At 34.2% G+C, this 13,970-nt stretch overlaps 1 protein-coding gene across 9 annotated transcripts in view; it reads left to right on the plus strand.

Annotated features, from left to right (window-relative positions):
* The window catches only part of tjp2b (tight junction protein 2b (zona occludens 2)), a 106,691-nt gene that overhangs the window by 91,147 nt on the left and 1,574 nt on the right, over nucleotides 1–13,970 (plus strand). For 8 of the 9 annotated variants that reach the window (XM_016290432.1, XM_016290438.1, XM_016290435.1 and 5 more), the window contains 11 exons: nucleotides 869–1,019; nucleotides 1,384–1,492; nucleotides 4,010–4,229; nucleotides 4,451–4,632; nucleotides 6,337–6,432; nucleotides 7,522–7,601; nucleotides 7,715–7,925; nucleotides 8,366–8,466; nucleotides 9,564–9,785; nucleotides 11,347–11,463; nucleotides 13,557–13,904. In XM_016290432.1, coding sequence (XP_016145918.1) covers nucleotides 869–1,019; nucleotides 1,384–1,492; nucleotides 4,010–4,229; nucleotides 4,451–4,632; nucleotides 6,337–6,432; nucleotides 7,522–7,601; nucleotides 7,715–7,925; nucleotides 8,366–8,466; nucleotides 9,564–9,785; nucleotides 11,347–11,463; nucleotides 13,557–13,904 — 1,837 coding nt within the window. Of the gene's footprint in view, nucleotides 1–868; nucleotides 1,020–1,383; nucleotides 1,493–4,009; nucleotides 4,230–4,450; nucleotides 4,633–6,336; nucleotides 6,433–7,521; nucleotides 7,602–7,714; nucleotides 7,926–8,365; nucleotides 8,467–9,563; nucleotides 9,786–11,346; nucleotides 11,464–12,218; nucleotides 12,416–13,556; nucleotides 13,905–13,970 lie in introns of those variants that run through there. The other variant, XM_016290441.1, reaches the window with a different exon arrangement.

The raw sequence follows: 13,970 nt of genomic DNA on the forward strand, positions 1-13,970 counted from the left end.
CAAGATAAACTTATTTGGTTCAGATGGTGTCAAGCATGTGTGGTGGCAACCAGGTGAGGAGTACAAAGACAAGTGTGTCTTGCCTACAGTCAAGCATGGTGGTGGGATTGTCATGGTCTGGGGCTGCATGAGTGCTGCCGGCACTGGGGAGCTGCAGTTCATTGAGGGAACCATGAATGCCAACATGTACTGTGACATACTGAAGCAGAGCATGATCCCCTCCCTTCGGAGACTGGGTTGCAGGGCAGTATTCCAACATGATAACGACCCAAACACACCTCCAAGACGACCACCGCCTTGCTAAAGAAGCTGAGGGTAAAGGTGATGGATTGGCCAAGCATGGGCATCCTCAAACGGAAGGCGGAGGAGCTCAAGGTCTCTAACATCCACCAGCTCCGTGATGTCGTCATGGAGGAGTGGAAGAGGACTCCAGTGGCAACCTGTGAAGCTTTGGTGAACTCCATGCCCAAGAGGGTTAAGGCAGTGCTGGAAAATAATGGTGGCCACACAAAATATTGACACTTTGAGCCCAATTTGGACATTTTCACTTAGGGGTGTACTCACTTTTGTGGCCAGCGGTTTAGACATTAATGGCTGTGTTGAGTTTTGAGGGGACAGCAAATTTACGCTGTTATACAAGCTGTACACTCACTACTTTACATTGTAGCAAAGTGTCATTTCTTCAGTGTTGTCATATGAAAAGATACAATAAAATATTTACACAAATGTGAGGGGTGTACTCACTTTTGTGAGATACTGTATATATATTTTACATAATGTCATTTTCATGATTGGTGTGTTGTGCTTCCTGAAGTGATGTCACAGGTGAGATGTTAGCAAATACCTAACTCTCTGCCTCTCTTTTTAGGCCCAACACAGTGATGGTGAGCTTTCAGAAAGGAGAGAGTGTTGGCTTGAGGTTGGCTGGAGGAAATGATGTGGGAATATTCATAGCAGGAGTTCAGGAGGGCAGTCCGGCTGAAGAAGAAGGTCTCCGTGTGGGGGATCAGATTATGAAGGTACAAAAATAACAGCTCTGTTGACTATTAGTTTTACTAATGTTCTTGTTCTGATCATTTTGGGTCATCTTGTTTTTGACTTTATAATAAACAAGCCGCTTTTGTTACTGTATCTTTAAATCTTCTGTATGTAAATGACCACACTTATGATTATGTAACCTTATTATGTAGTCTTTATAGTTTTCAGAAATAGCCTGGGTGGACTGGAGAGGGAGGGAGCTTTAAGTCAACATTACGTCAACATATTAGTACAGTTTTCCATGTAATGACCCCTTTATGAGGAGAGAAAATGCTTTGAATTTGATTTGCATTTGCCACATTTCCTTTTCAACTGTATTTGTTTGTTATCTTTCTCTCCCTACAGGTGAATAACGTTGACTTTCGGGGCATTGTGCGAGAGGAGGCCGTGCTGTTCCTGCTGGAGATCCCACGGGGTGAGGTCGTGACCATTTTGGCACAGAATAAAACTGAGGGTGAGAGCAAGAGAACACAAGCCTCGCTCACCCCACACACATTAAACACACAAAACTGCCCCTCGCTTCACCTCAGGAAACACAACAACACTGAATTATTTATTTGTTTGTTTATTTATTTATGCTATTTGTTATTTACAACACCTTTTGTTTTCATTATAATTATATTTTATTTATTTATGTATTATCCATTTATTACTTATCTATTTATTTATTGTTTATTTATTTACAACACCTTTTGTTTTTATTATATTGCATAATTAATTATTTATTTTTTTTTTTTTTAATACACCTGTTGTTTTAATTGTAATTACGTTTTATTTTTATTTATTTATTTGCTATTAATTAATTTTTATTTGTTTACAACAATTTTTTTAAATTATAATTACATATAAATTAATTTATTTGTTATGTATCTGTTCATTTTTTATCTATTTAATTTGTATTTGTTTACAATATATTGTGTTGTATTTTATTATTTATTTATTTAATTTAATTAATGTATTTATTTACAACACCTTTTGTTTTCATTATAATTACATATTTTATTTATTGTATTGTATTTCCATTTATTACTTTTTATCTATTTATTTATTGTTTATTTGTTTACAACACCTTTTGTTTTTATTATATTACATAATTTATTTATTTGTCTATTTTTTTTTATCTGTATTTTTTTACAACACCTATTGTTTTTATTATAATTACATATGATTTTTTATTTATTTATTTTCTATTTATTGATTTTGATCTATTTATTGTTCATTTGTTTACAACACTTTTTATTATAATTACATATTAATCATTTATTTACTATGTATCTATTTGTTCATTTTTTATCTATTTAATTTTTATTTGTTTACAATATATTGTTTTGTATTTCATTTATAGTTTATTTATTTATTTGTATCTCTTTTTTATCTGTGTGTTTTTACAACACCTTTTGTTTTTATTATAATTACATATTGTTTTTATTGATTTATTATCTATTGATTTATTTTTTATTTACTAGCGACCAATATTACATCAGTGTATGTGTGAATGGGCCCAGAAGTGCTGTGTTTTTGCTCTTCCCTCCCCCTGTACTGTACACACAGAGCCTGTCGAGAGGCCTCGGCTTCTTGCTCATCACTACAAAACCAGTTGTAGCCAGTTTTGGCTCTTCCAGGGACTGCCGTGTCAAGTGTGTTCATGTGCTCAAAAGCCAAAATCCAGATTTTCATGTTTGTGAGCTTTGCTTTCTCTTGCCTGTTATGTGAGGAACCAAATGCCTCACATGAAAACCCCATGCTGATGTTAATTTGTTCAATCCTGATAAAGAAACGTCTTGTCCAAGTCTATTGGATTTGGAGTCCAGAAACCAAAAACAAGTTCCTAACCCCAGCATAAGACAGCGGGACGTCAGCACTGACACGGCTCTCTCTGCTCTATCCCTCTTTTTCTGCTGTCATACCATCCCTCTATCGCTCTCTCTCCCTGTCTTCATCTCTATTTCTCTTATTCCATCTCCTCTCGGTGTGGGTGTCTCGTGGGAAAGCGAGGTCTGGCGCTGTCAGGGGTTGAGGCTCATTTGGTCTGAGCCGAGAAAGATGTGGTGTCAGAGCTTTAATCAAGAGGGTGACGGCACCGCTACAGGAAATCTGACCGCTGAAACTTTTATCCTTGACGCTGTGAATCCTAAGCCAAATAGCACTGAAGTTGTCTGTTCATTGACAGTTTTAGCACTTCACAAATAAAAATGACATCAACCATGGAAAACTTGCATCATGTTGTGATAAATTATTGAATTAGTGTGGTGAATTAAATTTTAATGTCACTTATTTAAAATTTACATCTAAAATAAATAAATATATATAATATATATATATATATATATTATACATTTATGGATTTTTTACTTTTTAAAGAATCTTTTGAAGATTTGGCAGAATTTTGATTATAATGTATTTATTTTTTTATTATTTTATATTTACAGCAAGATTTTTATTGTAATTATGTATTTTATTTATTGGTATATTTATATATTATTTATTTTATTATGTTTATTTTTATCTATTTTTGCATTTACATAACCTTTTGAGTTTTATTATATTTAATATATATATTTTTATATATTTTTTTATTCTTGTCTGCTTATTAATTATTTTTACATTTATAGTCCCTTTAGATTGTCATTGTAATTATGCATTTTATTTATTTGTATTTTATATTTATTTTATGATTTCATTTATTTATTTACCTATTATTTATTGTTCTATTATTATAGTTTTTTCTTCCTTTTTATCCATTTAATTTATTTATTATTTATTTAATCTTTTTTTTTTTTTTTTATAATAGCACTATTAATTTTAGTCTTGTTTCACATCTCAGTCTCAGCCTTCTGATCCATATTGCACACAAAATTGAAATGCATTTTCGGTTGACCACATTGACAAAACATTGACATTGCTTGCATCATGCTCTACCAGTTAAGCCTGATACATGTTTGGGAGCTTATGTTTCTGTTTTGTGTCCTAGTTTATGAAGACATCTTGGTGTCCGGTCGAGGGGACTCATTTTTCATCCGGACTCATTTTGAGTATGAGAAGGAGCTGCCTCACTGTCTCGCCTTCTCCCGGGGAGAGATCTTCAAGGTGGTGGACACCTTATACGACGGTAAGCTGGGAAACTGGCTGACCATCCGCATGGGCAAAGACAACCAGCTGCTGGAGAAGGGCATCATTCCCAACAAGAGCAGGTGAGAACGGAGAAGGCCAGGCAATTTTAGCATGAGATTAAAAGATAAATAGCATTTAAGCCTTTCAGTCGGAAACAGCGCAAACATCAAATAAAATATGAATTTGTATTTATATTGAAGAGCAAGCGGACTCTGCTTCTATGTACCACTGCTCTATAATAATCTATCGCTTTCTTTGCATAACCCTGCTGCTGCATAACCCCTGCTCGCGTGCTGATCAGAGCCGAGCAGATGGCAAATGTCCAGAACACACATAAGGGCTCAGGAAGTGACCGGGCCGACTTCTGGAGGCTGCGTGGTCAGAGGGCGGCCAAGAAGAAAGATGTGCGGAAGAGCCGAGAGGAAAGTTCTGCGGCCGTCTTCACCCGCTTCCCTGCCTATGAGAGGGTGGTGCTGAGAGAAGGTGGGTGCTACAAAACAAAATAACTACAAAGTGTACTTTAAAGGTTATTCAACAATTCAGTATGGATTTCTCATTATAGTGTTTCAAGATTATTAACAGTTACGAAGCCCAAAAAAGATACTGTGAATTAACCAAATAGTAGTAAACATTAGTCATTTATTATTAAAGTTTAGGGGGGTTGAGTATAACAAATTTCACATTTGTTCATTTAAATACACACAAATTATGTATTTTTATATATTAAATCAGATCAAATGTTTGTCTTTTATGCTAACAATAGCATTTATATGATTAAAAAATTAATACTGTGAAACATTATTACAGTTTAAAGTAACTATTTTATTTGAATATATTTTATAATGTATCGTTTATAATTATGGCAAAACTGAATTTCCAGCATCATTACTCCACTCTTCAGTGTCACGTGATCCTTCAGAAATCATTCTAATATGCTGATTTGGAGCTTAATTATTATTGGCACACAGTTATTAATAATGGTTCTAATTATTATCAATGTTGAAATCCGTCTTTGCTGCTTAATAGTTTTGTGGAAATGGTTGCATGTTTTTCAGGATTCTCTGATGAACAGAAAATTCAATAGAACATTTATTTGAAAAAAATGTAATATAATAAATATCTTCACTGTCTCCTATGATCCATTTAAATTAAGCGTCCTTGCCAAAATAAATTATTAATTTCTTCTTTTTTGTAAATCTTACTGCAAACTTTTGAAAGGTAATGTACCGCAATTTAAATATTATAGCAAAAACTGCTTTAAACTGATAATAATTTGATAATAAAATAATAAGATAATTCTTTTGACAACATTAAAAAGTCTTAATTATTCCAAACCTTCGACTGGTAGTGTGTGTGTGTGTGTGTGTGTGTGTGTGTGCGCGCACTGGTTTGGGTGGTTCACGGGGACACAAATTTGTATAATGACATGGGTATGACAGAGGTATTACAATATGAAGGTGTTTATGAGGACACTGCCTATGTCCCCGTAATTCAAAAGAATTAAAAAAAAACTTTAAAAAAAACTACTAAATTATGTTTTTTTGAAAATCTAAAAATGCACAAAGTTTTCTGTAAGGGGTAGGTTTATGTGTAGGATTGGTGTAGAAAATGCACCACCAATAAACCACCAATACCAGCATGTGTGTAATCACAAAGCAGCCAAAAAAAGAAACTATAAGGTAAATACATCACAAACAACTGATGCAATGGATGGCAAACATCGTAATTTACTTATCATGGTACCTGTATCATTTACACAATAAACAGTTTCAATAACGCGATGGCTGCTTGCACACAACATTAGTCACATCTCTGAGCAGACCGGCCTAATACCGCTAATGAAAGTCTCTGCATACCCACACAGACAGCTGAGAAATTTTTAATACGTTTGAAAAATGGGCTCATCATCACAGAGAGAGATTGCTCCCTACACACTGTTCAAGAAAAATTGCCCAATAAAATCATCATGATTTATGTGACAAAAACCACAGTCGAGAATTTGAAAAAGGCTGTTTTGAATCATCGGTCAAGACTCTTCTGACTCTTCTTTAATCCTCTTTAAACCCTTTTTACATAGCTAAAAGAGCATTTATTACCATTAATATAAACCATTTTGTAATTTAGTCAGGCTAAAACAGATCACTTCTGCTTTGAAATCCTGATTGTAAGCCTTGTCTTCTCCCATAGCGGGATTCCGAAGGCCGGTTGTGCTGTTTGGACCAATCGCTGATGCTGCCTGTGAAAAACTGGCCGAGGAGCTTCCAGACGAGTTTGTAATTGCCAGTGAGTTGATCTCTGCCATATCATCAATAATGTCCGAAGGGATGCTCACACTTGGATTTTAAGCATGCAGAATGGTTTTAGACTCTGTAATTAATATTATCAAGACAATATGATGTCATGCTATTCATTTTATAAAAATATAAAAAATGTAATTTTACATGAATAAATAATATATAATTATATAAATAATATAAAGAGTTTCAGACAGCCAAGTTAATGTTTTTGCTATACAAAAAACGTCTGCTAAATTAATAAATGTAGAGGTGGAGCACATTTTTTACATTTTCAAAATTATTCTAATAATAATAATTATAATCATAATAATGCATATTATTGCTTTCATATAAAAAGTATTTTATAGTGCTGTCAAACGATTAATCGCGATTAATCGCATCCAAAATAAAAGTTTTACATAATATATGTATGTGTGCTGTGTATATTTATTATGTATATATAAATACACACACATGCATGTATATATTTAAGAAAAAGGTTATGTTTATATATGAAATATATTTATTTATAATATACATTTACTGAATATAAATAGACATGTAAATATTTTCAAAATATATACTGTATGAGTGTGTGTATTTATATATACATAATAAAAATACACAGAACACACACATATTATGCAAACAAAAGCTTTTATTTTGGATGCGATGAATCGCGATTAATCGTTTGACCGCACTAGTATTTTATAAAATTCTATTTATATATTTACATATTTATATGGAGAATTTTGGGGGGGGGGTCCTTGTTATGAAGTACTTCTATAATTTATAATATAAAAAATAGCTGATATTATATATAAAAAAATCTCTATTAGAAATACAAAAAAAAGAAAAATAGATAATAATAATAATAATAATAATAATTGAATGCATACCTGCTTTTCCATGTTCAAAAACATTCCATGCATATGAATAGGGGCGAATGGATGATAAAGTCTATAGTGTAATAGCATCCAGAGCTTTAGCTAACATTTAATAAAAATGTATCTTTTGTATTGCATTGCACATATTTAGTAAGTATTCTTATTTGTAGTTTGATTATACTTATTGTTTTTGTTCAATGGCACATCAGAAACAGAACCCAAAGATGCGGGGTCAGAGAAATCCTCTGGGGTGGTTCGTCTCAACACTATTCGACAGATCATTGAACAGGTAATTGTGTATGCACAAATTGCTAATCAAAACTTATTGCATTCTTTTGTTTGACATAAGTGTTTGTACATTTTACCAGTATTGAACAGTGACCAATTCTGTAATTGATGCAGGACAAGCACGCTCTCCTGGACGTCACCCCTAAAGCGGTGGACACCCTAAACTACACGCAGTGGTACCCCATAGTCATCCTCTTCAGCCCGGACAGCAAACATGGGGTGAAGGCGATGAGACAGAGGATCATCCCCAGCTCTAACCGCAGTGCCCGCAAACTCCACGACCAGGCTCTGAAGCTCAGGAAAACCTGCTCACACCTGTTTACCGGTCAGTCCTGGGGGTCCAGACACCTCATGAAAAAATCGGTCGTTATCTTCTCAACCCTATATTGTTCTGGATCATTAAAGTCTAAATTCACATGATTTGATTGTTTGCTCATTTTAATTAAAGATCCTAGCATTATAGAAGCATGTTTTGCTTGGGTAGCTTTTTTAGAAAATGTAAAAATAGATTATAAAATGATTCTGTTAATTAAAATGCTTATAAACTGAATTGTAGGGAAGTGCAGTAAAGAGAAGCTATCGTGACTGGCACATATCAATATAAACTGACTTTGACACAGATTCCAATTTGAAAATCTCCAAGCGATTAAAGAAGCTGATGGAAACACTGAGATAAATAGGTCAAGTTGAACCTAGAGAACAGTTGACCCAAATCGAAATGTTTTGATTTCCTCTCTCTCTGTCCCACCCCCATCGGTCTGATAGCTGTTATCGATCTGAACTCGGCTAATGATGCCTGGTACGGCAGTTTGAAGGAGACCATACGAGACCAGCAGACCCACGCTGTGTGGGTCTCAGAGGGGAAGGTAAAAACAATGGACGATATAGTTCTCCACCACCTTCTATCCACTCTGAAACAAAACCTTCTGTTAAAGTCAACATGAAACACTGTTTACAAACCATTTTGCTTCTGGCATCTAATGTATTTCGGAGTCAAACCGAATCTAAAATTTTTATTGAAACATTATTGAAATCGCTGTATTCCCCGATTGTATGTCACATTGGATAAAAGCATATGCTAATAAATGTAAATGTAAATTATTAAAAATAGAGATGCAGCACGGTTTTACATTTTCCTGTTTTTTCTAATAATAATTAAACATATAATAATATTGCTATTATAGCAAATGTAGTTTGTATAAAAAGTCTAATACTGATATATTAAAATACAGCTTATAGTAATAATAATAAATGCATGAATAATACATAGATATTATAATAACATTACATATTAATGTCAATATGATAAAATAGAGCAAGTTTTTTGGAAATGGAAAAATCTAGAAATTATATTTTATAATAATAGTAGTAGTAGTTTTAAAAAAACTTCCTTTTTTGCTATTATTTAAAAGATGAAAATGAAGAGCTAAAGTTAGAAACAGACTAAATAAGGAAATATCTGGAATATTTCACACCTGGCAACATCCCCTCAAAACAACAGTAAAATTATTTAAAATGTATCCCATGATTACTAAATTATGATCTTAAGACAAAAAAAAAACATTTGTTTTCATCTTATAAATAATAAATGACAGTATAATCAAATTTATCTAAATCATGATGAATCATGTACAGTACATTAATATCAGGAATGTGCATTAAAAAAAATCAATCTTGATTTCATGTTGACTTTAATGCAACATTTTACAACATCTCTTTACTTTAAGACTCCTTCATTCACATTTTCCCACTTTATCTTTCCCAGTATTCCTGAATGTTTTCTTTACAGTTTACAGTTCATTTTCCTTTTCTGAAAGTCATGATAGTCATTCCTCCTGTTTTTCTGTGCTTTTTACTGTTCATCATTCTTCGGTGGTGCTCTACAGCTTTCGTTCTGTTTTGTTTTTGTGTTTTTTGTTTTCACTCCTCTCTGTACACAAGATCCATCATGTGTCTCTTTTAGCTGGACGGGACGGAGGGGGACCTTGACGTTCATGACGACCGCATGTCATATCTCTCAGCCATGAGCGCTGACTATCTCAGCATGGACAGCCGGCTGACCAGCGACTATGACGACACGGCGGACGAGGGCGGGACTTACACAGATAACGAAACGGACGAGCCGCTTGATCGCCAGCGGGTTTCGGCCATTAGCCGCTCCTCTGAGCCAGTCATGCCAGAGGAGGTTAGAGCATGCATGCATACGTTTAACATTTCTACAGGGTTCCCACTGCCATGGATAACCTGGAGATATCAGAGAGGATGTGCATAGTTCCACACACACATGCATGCATGCTAATTCCAAAACACATATGGATAATACATCTTTTCCAGTGATGGGTGAACTGCTTGCACATGCATTGACATCTCCACACTTAAACATGCTTGCTGCGCTGGCATCCCTCACAGTTGCCTAGATCAGCACAAAGTCAGCTCAAGGAAAGACAGCAGAGGTCGAGCCAGCAGGGAAATACATTTTCACATTGAGAACAAGACATTAGCACACACTTGTCGTGCAGGCATTACATGCTGTAAATGCAGGAAGTGCATGGTAATGAGTTTCCATGGCAAATCGCATGGATTTCATGCTTTCCAAAAACGTTAAGTGCATCTGTAAATGCAAAAAGCAGCCACTTCTGCCCCCTTCTGTTAGATGTTGGAACTACAAGATCCTTGATCACTAAAAATGTATTGAATAGAGAAACATAAATGATGATTATTCTAGCAAATATCATTAACAGGGTTTCGATGGTTGTGAGGGAATCGGGGTTGTGATCGTTAAAACTAAAATGTTTTTGTTAAATGAAGTGTTATAAATGTAATAAAAAGCTAGGTATATCAGTATATAAAGTTATATATAAAGATGAAAAACTTTAACTTGAAAAACTTAATTAAAAATGTGAAATGTTGCCTTGGCAACTATCTAAAAAAAGTTTCAATTGAAGTACTAAGATTACTAAAACTAAAACAAGTAAAAAAATAAAGCTAAATAGAAATATTTTTTCAAAAATTATTACATTTTATTTATTAATAAAATTTTATTTTTGTAAATGTGTTTACATTTTAATAAAAATGACAAAAGCACATAACAAAATTACAAAAATTCTAAAATTGAAAATAAAAAGAATTCGAATTCAATCAATTCAAATAAAACCAAATTAAAGCTAAATAGAAATATTTAAAAAACTAATAAAAATGACAAAAGCACATAATAATGACTGTAACTAATTAAAATTAAAAAATAGAAAAAATAAAGGTTAATTTAAAATTAGCTTTTATAGTAATAAATATTATCATAAATTGAAAGGAATACTAGAACAAAAATATTTACTAAAACAGTATATAAATAATCCTAAAAGATTGTATACTATTAGGAAAATTGTGATTTAAAAGGCCTTATAAATATAATAATTTAATAATTTATGCATTTAGCAGACGCTTTTATCCAAAGCGACTTACAGTGAAATATAATTAATCAATTGTTAAAAATGGTAATAAAACTAAAAAAACTAAAAAACAGCTTTTTAAAAAGCTTTTTAAAGTTACCATAAAGAGCTGGAAAGAAGAAAATGAATTGGCCAAAACAAAAGTGAATGGATAGATAGATGAATGTTAATGTTAAATCATAAGTGTGCTATACTGTTGGCCCAAGACAAACGCATTCCTGACTGTATGTTTGTATGCATAAAGGCATTCCCCTGCCTAGACATCTTTCCATGTTATCTATCTCTTTCTTGCTCCCCCAGATCCTCAGGAAGTCCAGCCCAGAGATTCGAGGTCGCATCCGGCGGGTGGGCAGCAGAGAGATGCTGACAGAAGCTAGTCCCCCTTTAATGTCCACCTTCCTGCCTGACCCCGCAAAGGTGAGCTTGTGTCACGCTCCCCAATGGCTTTTCTTTCTTAAAAACACCATTCATCAAGATATCTGAATAGTGTCAAAAAGAGACTAGAAATTTGCATACAGTAGACACTTAAAGGCACAATATGTAATTTTCACCACTAGAGGGTGCATATTCAAAATAAACAAATAGACAAAGGCGTAGTTTGATGACGGCGTGACTGAGTGTGGAATCATGGGAGTTGTCGTCTTCATCCCCACAGCCGATGCAATCTGATGGGACTCGGGCAGAAATCATGTTCATGGATGAGCTAATGATTTATTAACGTAGTAGAATGAAGCAGGGTGAGGCTGAAAGCCATCAAAGCGAAACGAGGCCGCTGAACGAGCGTGACACACGGCTGGAAAGCAGCGGAGCTTTTATTATGCCACAGATTATCCTTCCGGTCGTGCAACAGGCGACACAATGACACTATGGTCACGCTCCGTGTCACTAGTTAAAATTGCTTATTTCTCTGGATTTAAACATTCTTCGAAACATTTTGGATAATGTAAGTACACAAGTCAGCAAAATATATAACACTGTTCTAGTGGTTTTTGGATATTTTCATAAAAAAAATACATATTGGGACTTTAAGCCACACTTTAAAAGCATGAAATGCATTGACATTTTATTATGTGACATGCATCCATTTTTAAGTTTACAAATACTCTTTGCAGTAAAGACTGTAAACTGACTCTAACACAACTCTTCTCCTGACTGCACCCGCATTCTTACAGAAGAACGGCCTGATTTGGAGCAACCATTTTTCCAGCAGCTCAGAATCCTCTCGCAGCAGCTCAGTGACACATTTTGGTACACTGTAGAGCCGTGTTCACTAGTATAGTGTACTTGAAAGCCACTGTCAGCATCTAGATGATTTTGAACTAATTGTACCAGTCACATACACTGTGACCATGAAAAAAAAAAAAAAGACGTTAAATGGAGGTAGTTAAGCTCTTACAATAAGTTACAAGTTAATTAAAAATGTATTTTTATTTTTTTTTAAATCTAGTTTAGTGTCAATTTATATTATAGGCCTATTATATATTTATTATTATTATTAATTCATATATTTTCAAAATACATTAAAGCCCCGTTCACACCAAGAAGGATAACTAGAAACATAACTATAAAGATAATGATATTAGCGTTCACACCAGTGAACGATATCGTTTGTTTATTCTAAGCGCACGCTCGTCTGCGGCTTTAAATTCTCAAGCTCGATATAGCAGGATGGATTCTGATATCTGATATAGTTATCGTCCTTGGTGTGAACAGGCCTTAACTCCTGATTTAACTTCAAATATGTTAAAAATGTATTAATATATGTAGAAATTAACTGCGTAGATAACCTAGATAAATGCTATTAAAATAGTTGTTTATTGTTAAATATAAGGATATTTAGTATTATTTACATATTAATGTGGTATTTATTACAATTTTAATTAGCTTTTATTTTTATACTTTGTTTTCATTTTGATTTTACTTTAAATTTTAGTCATTATGTGCTTTTGTTATTTTAGTAATTTTTTTTGTTTTTAAACATTTCTATTTCTATTTAGCTTAAATTTTTTATTTCAGTTTGTTCATTCAACTTTTTTTTTTATTTCAGTTAGTTGCCAAGGCAACATTTTAAAAATAATTTTAAAATATATATTTTTCACATTTTGTTTTATCAAGTAATATTTATATTTTATTTCCGCTTTATTGCAATTAAAAGTTTAATAGTTAATAGTTTCGTTTTAGTTTACTATAACTGTTTCATGATTCCTAATGCATTAATTAATGTTAACGAGTTGCACCTTAATAATAAAGTGTTTCTAGTAGTTTTTAGTATTTTGGCAGTGTTTATAGAAAAACTGGAGCAATTAGTTAGTGTTTGAGATTTGACTAGTAGGTAGTGTTGTGTTAGTAGGTCTTGTGTTTGGAATCATGGAGCTCAGTGTGAAAAATGCAGTGGTGACGATATAATCCAGTGCTGGCCTTTTCCTGCGGTTTAGGAAGAGACGTGTAGTAGGAAACACTGTGATTCAATTCGGTAGTGCTGTTCTTCTTCATATTAATTTGTCTTTCAGGTAAAAATGCTGTCTCAAGTGGAGGCGTCACGGGGGCAGTACGACCCCTTTCGAAACTACGACTCACGTTCAAGCAGTCCCGCGAGCAGCGAGCACCCGCGCAGCCAGGACTCTCCTGCAAAAACCAAACCTCTGCCTCCCCCCACAGCTCTCAAACCTACCTACGTGTCCCGCAGCTCCAGAGGCATCGTAAACAGCCCTCCGGTACGGGACCGCAAACCTCTGGAGGACAGCCCTGACGATCCCTCTCAGAGGTCTTTCCTGGGCAAAGTGAAGGCCTTTGAGAAGATGGATCACTTGGCCCGGACACAGAGAGTCCTGGAGATCCAAGAGGCCCAGAACGCCAGGGTGAGTGTTCACCATCTTTAGGCTTTGCATGAACAATGACACAACAAAATGACAATTCAAAATCTT

This window comes from Sinocyclocheilus grahami, unplaced genomic scaffold, assembly GCF_001515645.1.
Source record: "Sinocyclocheilus grahami isolate Dianchi unplaced genomic scaffold, SAMN03320097.WGS_v1.1 scaffold259.1, whole genome shotgun sequence".
Lineage (NCBI taxonomy): Eukaryota > Metazoa > Chordata > Actinopteri > Cypriniformes > Cyprinidae > Sinocyclocheilus > Sinocyclocheilus grahami.